The sequence below is a fragment of the Medicago sativa genome, chromosome 8 (assembly GCF_051527215.1).
Source record: "Medicago sativa cultivar Bolivia chromosome 8, Bolivia_mono, whole genome shotgun sequence".
Lineage (NCBI taxonomy): Eukaryota > Viridiplantae > Streptophyta > Magnoliopsida > Fabales > Fabaceae > Medicago > Medicago sativa.
In genome coordinates this window covers 39243345-39251519 of record NC_140756.1, presented here as the reverse complement: position 1 = coordinate 39251519, position 8175 = coordinate 39243345, and the positions used below count along the sequence as shown (strand labels likewise).

General features: G+C 36.8%; 1 protein-coding gene across 1 annotated transcript; it reads left to right on the top strand.

Annotated features, from left to right (window-relative positions):
• Window positions 1–4897: 4897 nt before the first annotated feature.
• Window positions 4898–5569, top strand: LOC146899009 (uncharacterized). Its single transcript, XM_085736673.1, has one exon. The coding sequence runs from the start codon at window positions 4898–4900 to the stop codon at window positions 5567–5569; it is 672 nt and encodes a 223-aa protein (XP_085592799.1).
• Window positions 5570–8175: the final 2606 nt, after the last annotated feature.

The following is an 8175-nucleotide window of genomic DNA, read 5'->3' as shown; positions in this document are numbered from 1 at the left end:
TTTTTGTGGAATAAATTTGCCTCTTAATGTGGTTTTTGCTTGCTGTTTTGGTTTAGTTCTTGAAGACCTTGTGTTTGGTAAATAATGTGAAAATCTTTTGTGAAATAAGGGTGCATAAAGAGCTTGAAAATCTTATAACTTTTGGCGTGTTAATTTTCCTTGGTTCTCATATTTGTTCCCTTTAAATGAACCTCTTGAAATGTCTTAATGTTGTGAGAATCTAGGTCTTGAGCTTGCTTTAGGATTATATTGAATTTCAAGTCCTTCTATCACTTTTTTTTGCTAAGATTGCTAGTTTACTTTTCTTGCAAATTACAAATAGCTTTACTATGCTTTTTAATACTAGTTTCTATATCATTTGTGCTATTAACTCTTTCATTTCATGTTTCATTCAACCATGAGCATTTCATCTCCCTCTTATATTCTTAGTCTTTACTTTCTTGCAATTTGATTTGTACAAAGATTTAGAATGTAAAACTTAGGAAATTTTGTAATATTTTTTTTTTCTTATGCAATTTTAATTTCTTGCAAGACCATAGAATGTAAACTAGGGCATGATGTAAAGGACAATGGACTCTAATGATGTACACCGACACAAGCACCGACAAATGCACACACTTCACTTTAGATATATAGCTAGAATATGCATGTTTAGATGTATGTTTAGGATTGTATGTTTAGATGAATGCCTAGGATTTACACTTAGAAAAATCATTTTCCAAAAAAATATGAACAATATCACTCAAACTCTTTTTTCATAATAAACCTTGGGATCAAAATCCCATTGTAATTTTCCCTTTCATTTTTTTAATCAAACTTTGATGAATTTTAACCATACTTTGAGTTTTTTTGCAAATAACTAATCAAACCTCACATTTTTTCAATCTCATGCCCTTGAGGCCTCTTTCTATTCTTAAAAATTCCATTTTTCAAACTTAAAATCAACCAACAAAAACAAAAACATTTTTGGAAGAGAACTACGGTGGATTTGATCCCTTAAACGGGTACGTAGGCAAGGAACAAAATTCCTTCAATTCAACTAAAATAAAAATCCAAAAACATTCTTCTCCCTCCAATTCTTCATTTAGTAAATTCTTAGGTGTGAATAACATTTCAAAATAGCATTTAAAAATAAAGCGCGCGCGTAGAAATTAAAGACGGTTCCTATAGGATACTATAGTCGTTATGGGTGCCTAACACCTTCCCGTAGCGAAAACAACTCCCGGACCTCGATTCTCAAGGGTTTTGCTTACTTTTTCCCTTCCCAAGAAAAAAATAAGATATCACCGGTTTAAAAGGTTCAAACGTAATCAATGTTTGACACCCGAAAACCAAGATAAAACAGGAGGAAATGTGAAGTTTGGAGGCAACCAGTCTGGCAAGATCATAGATACAAGAACTATTGGTAATTCCTCTACCTCAATTAATAATGTATGGTTGGTAGATGGTCTTGAACATAACCTTTTGAGCATAAGTCAATTTTGTGACAATGGTTATGATGTGTTATTTGAGAAAACCAACTGTACTGTAATCAACAAGGAAGACAAATCCATTGTGCTCAAGGGAAAGAGGGTAGAAAATGTCTACAAAATCAATTTTTCTGAACTGGTTGACCAGAAGGTGATTTGCCTTCTGTCAGTGAATGATAAGAAATGGATGTGAAACAGAAGGTTGGGAAAATTCTACCAGACATTGACTATCATTCAGATGCACTCTGTGGTGCATGACAGAGAGGGAAAATTGTGAAGTCATCTTTTAAAACCAAAGACATTGTTTCCACCTCCAGACCCTTGGAACTACTTCATATTGATTTATTTGGACCGGTTAGTACTGCATCCTTATATGCAAGTAAATATGGATTAGTCATTGTTGATGATTACAGCAGATGGACTTGGGTGAAATTCCTGAAGAGTAAAGATGTTGCTTGTGATGTATTCAGTAGTTTCTGCACTCAAATACAATCTGAAAAAGAATCAAAGATTTTGAAAGTCAGAAGTGATCATGGTGGAGAGTTTGAAAATGAGCCATTTGAATCTTTTTGTGAAAAACATGGAATTGTCCATGAATTCTCTTCTTCTAGAACTCCACAACAAAATGGGGTTGTAGAGAGAAAGAATAGAACTTTACAAGAAATGGCCAGAACCATGATCCATGAAAACAATTTAGCAAAACATTTTTGGGCAGAAGCAGTGAATACAGCATGTTATGTCCAGAACAAGATCTATATCAGACCTATTTTGGAGAAAACAGCATATGAACTCTTTAAAGGAATGAAACCCAACATCTCTTACTTTCATCAATTTGGATGTACATGTTACATTCTAAATAACAAGCTCTACCTAAAGAAATTTGATGCTAAGCCCCAAAGAGGAGTCTTCTTAGGTTACTCTGAAAGGTCAAAGGCATACATAGTGTATAATTCAGAGACACTCTGTGTTGAAGAATCTATGCACGTTAAATTTGATGACAAAGAGCTTGAAGATAAAACTTCAAAGCAAGATGAAGGTTTTGCAGAGATACAGGTTCCTGAAGTTACTCCAGAACCTGATCAGATAGATGAATCTGAAGACAGTCCAGAAGCTGAACCCACATCAGAAGCTCAAGATGAAGTTGCTTCTAATGAAGCACAAGATGGCTCACATCAAGTAGATCCTCCCAGAAACACATTCAAGCATAAGTCTTCACATCCTGAGGAGCTAATCATTGGAAACAAAGATAGTCCAAGAAGAACAAGATCATACTTCAGACAGGAAGATTCAATGATTGGACTCATATCAATGATTGAACCTACCACAGTTGATGAAGCACTTTCAGATGATGGATGGATCCTAGCTATGCAAGAAGAGTTAAATCAATTTCAAAGAAATGATGTGTGGGATCTGGTACCCAAACCTCAGCACAAGAACATTATTGGAACAAAATGGGTATTCAAAAACAAGTTGAATGAGCAAGGGGAAGTAACAAGAAATAAAGCAAGACTTGTTGCACAAGGGTACAGTCAACAAGAAGGCATTGATTATACTGAAACATTTGCTCCAGTTGCAAGATTGGAAGCAATCAGGTTACTTCTTTCCTATGCAGTTAATCATGGCATTATATTATTCAAATGGATGTCAAGAGTGCATTTCTTAATGGTGTCATTGAAGAAGAAGTGTATGTCAAACAACCTCATGGTTTTGAGGATATTAAGTATCCTGATCATGTTTTTAAACTGAAGAAATCACTATATGGCTTGAAACAAGCTCATAGAGCTTGGTATGATAGACTAATTAATTTCTTAATCAAAAATGATTTTAAAAGAGGACAGGTTGACACAACACTCTTCAGAAGGACCCTTGAGAAAGATATTCTTGTTGTGCAAATATATGTTGATGATATAATATTTGGTTCTACTAATGCATCTCTTTGCAAGGAATTCTCTAAGTTAATGCAGGATGAATTTGAAATGAGCATGATGGGAGATCTGAAGTTCTTCCTTGGCATTCAAATCAATCAATGCAAAGATGGAGTTTATGTTCATCAATCAAAGTATACAAAAGAGCTTCTGAAGAAGTTCAAGCTTGAAGATTGTAGAGTGATGAACACTCCAATGCATCCTACGTGCACCTTAAGCAAAGAAGATGAAGGAGCTAAAGTAGATCAGAAGCTGTACAGAGGTATGATTGGTTCCTTGTTATACCTCATTGCATCTAGGCCAGATATTTTATTCAGTGTATGCTTGTGTGCAAGATTTAAATCAGATCCTAGAGAATCTCATCTGATTGCTGTCAAAAGAATCTTCAGGTATCTGAAGTGAACAGCTAATCTTGGACTCCTTTATAGGAAATCCTTAGATTATAAGCTAATTGGATTCTGTGATGCTGATTATGCTGGTGATAGGATTGAAAGAAAGTCAACCAGTGGCAATTGTCAATTTTTGGGTGATAATCTTATATCGTGGGCTAGCAAAAGACAAACAACTATTGCTATGTCTATGGCAGAAGCAGAATACATTTCAGCTGCAAGTTATTGTACACAACTACTTTGGATGAAACATCAGTTGGAAGACTATCAGATAATTGCTAACAGTATTCCCATTTTCTGTGATAATACTGCTGCTATTTGTTTGTCTAAAAATCCAATTTTGCATTCAAGAGCTAAGCATATTGAGATCAAACACCATTTTATCAGAGACTATGTTCAAAAAGGAATTATAGATATACAATTAATTGATACTGAGAATCAATGGGTTGATATATTTACTAAGCCTTTAACTGTTGAAAGGTTTGATTTTATAAAGAAAAATTTGAACATGCATTTTGTGTCTGATTAAAAGCTTGCTTGCTCCTGAGTAGGATTTTAGATTCTGAAGTCAGTTCAGAAGCTGTGGTCCATCAGAAGCTCTTTATTGAGGTTCTGAGGAAAATGCGCTTCTGATGATGACGTCAGCATCTGAAGTCCAGAAGCTGGATTTTGTGCTTCTGAATAGTGGAGTTAGTGGAAACGCTGGAAGTTACTTTAATTGGTAACACTGGCCCACTAACTTGACAGTTACTCTGAGAACTTCTGACGTGGCTTATCTGTATTGGTGTATAACTTAAAAGGGCAATGATGATTTAATAGCTTTGAAAGTATTTTCACGCACCCCCAATGTCAGTAATGTTATGTTTGTTTGTCTCTTTTGAATTGCAATCGTTTTACTTTTAACACTTTGTTAATTCACACACTGCTCACTTCACAACAAACACTCTACTTTCAAACCTCTTGTGAAGTAAGCGCTATTCTAAAACCCTAGAACCCTAAATCTTCTTCAATCTTCATCAATGGCAACCTCAAGCTCAAACTGAAGTATTCCAGAATCAACTTCAAGTATGCAACAAAGAGCACAGGATCTGGTTCCGTAAGCAAACCTAGAACAATGTCCATTCCTTTAAAATCACTGATCGTTCAAAAGGAATCACCAGTGGATTTCGTTTCGCTCAAAAAGTATAAGGTGGATATGAAAGCGTTGGTAGAAGCTCAGAAGTTGTCTGAGTACTTCAAGATGTTGAATGGGCCGACGTATGAGAACTTGGTCAAAGACTTCTGGGTGAGGGCTGAAGTTTACGAAGGGAAGGACGCAAAGGTAGAAATACAAGCTGTGTCGAAGAAAGGAAAGACGAAGATGGAAAAGAGTCTTACTTCATTCAGTAGCTTAGAGATCAGGTCTGAAGTGATGGGTATTCCTGTAACCATCACTGAGGAGGTTATAGCAAAAGCATGCAGAGTGGCTGCTGAAGGAAGATTTCAAGAGATAGTGAAAAAGGATGATATCCTGCTGAAGAGCTACTACAACTTGCTGCTGGATGGAAACTTAGAAGCCAAGACTTCAGAAATGGAAATTCATTACATGATGCTGGTGAAGTTCTGCACAGATTGCTTCTTTCAGAGAGGAGGAGGGTCTGACCAACCTAATCATGAACAGAAGCTGGCAATCTACTTCATGGCTACCTATGAGAAGATCAATTTTCCAAGATACATCATGAATCATTTATGCTGGGCAATAAATGAGGGCATCAACAAAGGGAGAAAGCAAGTACCTTATGGGTGACTGTTGTCTGAAGTCTTCCACCAAGGTAGAGTGCTGGAGACTATGAGGAGATCAAAGGATGCATATGATAAGTGTTTTGAAGTTTCTACTGCTGATAGAACTATCAGTAGCAGGAGCTTATACTCTATGAAGTTCATCAAGAAAGTCCCTCAAGATGAGAAGTGGATGGAAATGACCACAGCTGAATCTGAAAGGATCAGGGATTTTCCTTCCATCATTAAGGAAAATGATCCTGAAATCCTAGCTGGGACAATAGCTGCTTATGTCATAGAGTCAGGTGACAACTCTAAGGAGGAAGTTGTTCCTGTTAAGGTCAAAGGAAAGAAGGCTAAGGCAGTTACTGTATCAGAAGCTGCTGCTGGAAAGGCCAAGCAACAGAAGGCTGCTAAGAAAAAGAGAAGTAGAGAAGAAACTATCATCACCAAGGAACATTTGGAACATGTTCTTGATGATATAGTAGAAGAAAAAGATGAGCCCAAGAAGAAGAAGAAGGCTGCTGCACCTATTTTCACGCCAATGATTGAAGTGACTCCTGACATGGAGAAAAAGGCTAAAGAGCAAGCTGATCAGATGTTAGTTGATCAGAGGAGAAAGGAAGCTCAATACAAATAAGAGAGGGATGCAAAGCTCAAGGAAACTGGGCCAGATAAGAATGAAAACTTTCTTGTGGAGAAACTGGCAGAAGTAAGGGAGATTGCTAATGAGACTGCACATATTGTCAAGAAGAAAGTTGATGCTTCTGAATCTGCAATTCCAAAGTCTACTCCAGAAGCTGCTGATAACTCAACAAAGATAACTCGGGTATCTTAAGTCTTCCACACATCTTGTACTACTTCATCTGTCCCACCTGAAGACACCTCACTTCTAGATCACTTAGAGAGCCACTACTTAGGTGAACTACCAGAATCTAGCCTTAACCCAAACTCCGAAAAAGCCTCTGAAATGGCTTCTGAAGCAGCTGCTTCTGAAAAAGTCATTTCAGAAAGCCCCCAACAACAACAACCTAAACCACAAAAGACTCCATCACCACAACAACAACCAACAAATACACCAGCTGAACCACAAATGACCACCCCAACCAACCCAAAACAATCAGTTCCTGATCATACTGTTCTTGAACAAACAGTTCCTAAACCTGAACTTGTTCCTGAACTTGAACCTGAACCAGTTGCTCCTGAACAACCTGTTCCTGAGCTAACCCAATCAACTATCATCCAACCTGTTCAAATTGTCAAGGTCACCCACTACAATAGTGCATCTGATATGGATTTAGACTCTGAGGATGATCAAGATGATCATGCCTCTGATATGATTATTGACAATGATTCTGACCAACCCTCAGCCAGCCAACCTTTAACTACAAATGGCCAATCAACAACTAACCTAGCCATTGTACCCATAGCCCCACCTAAACCTTCTAAACAACCTTCACCACCCACCATTTTCCTGGACTCTCAAATATTACAAGGTGTGTGGCAAGAAATCACTTCTGAGGTACTTAAGCTGATAGAAGGAAGAAGTGACTTGGGTCACAAGATCAGTTATCAGAAGCAATGGAGAAGGATAAAAGAAAGAGTAGTCAATCTCATTTCAGCTATGCATGATTCATGTCTTGAAGCTCAAGAGCAAGCCAAGCAGAAGTTGGAAAACTGGCTGAATGGAATTGATGAAAATCCTGAAGACATAGAGGTCCTTGGAACCTGGGTGAAGAATCCATTGAGCATAAGAGGAAGAGAACCAGAGGATTTCCTTCCTAAATATATTCATCCCAAGGATCTAGACTTATCATTCCTTTCCAAGATTAACCTGAGCAATGCTGCACCTGAGCTGGCTCTAGTTCAGAAGAACAAGGTGTTAGAGGAAAGGAATAAGGAACTGGAAAGAGAGCTACAAGAGCAGAAACTGAAGCTGATCAAGTTTGAAGCTGAAATGGAACAAGCAAGAACCAGGGAAGAGAACTACAAGTCAGAAATGGATCGGAAAAATGCAGAAACTCAAGAGATTCTGAAGAAGATCTTATAGAATCAAAACAAGCCAAACCCTTAGTTGCACACCTAGAGCTTGTTTTTGTTTCTTTATGCTTCTAATTTATATTGTTTTATTTCTGCTTCTGACTTAGTTTTTCGCTTCTGATTATCTTTTTGTGCTTCTGAACTCTGTGTACCTGTTTTCGCTTTTGAGTAATACTGATTGTCATATATTGTTCGTATTACTTAGTTTTTGCTCTGATAATCTTGATTGTTTTTTTTATGCTCTGATTATTTTTTTTTAAAATGGTTTACATGCTTATATACTGCTCTGAACCTTTATTCTATGTTTATCTCATCTCTTTTCTTTTTGTTTATTTCTTTTTGTTAATGACAAAAGGGGGAGTATATGTGATAGTATTTAAAGGCTCTGAGCCCCATTAATGATATTTGAAAATTATTTTTGAAAAACTTCTATCATTTTTTTACCTGGAAGGTATAAGCTATGAACGAAAGAAGGAGTATCAAATTTCAAATAAAATTAATTGAACCATTCTTCTTATCTATAATCTACTTCCTTCCAAATTATTTAAGCTCTGATATTATTTTCGAAGGAAAATCGAATAGAAGAAAGGAGTA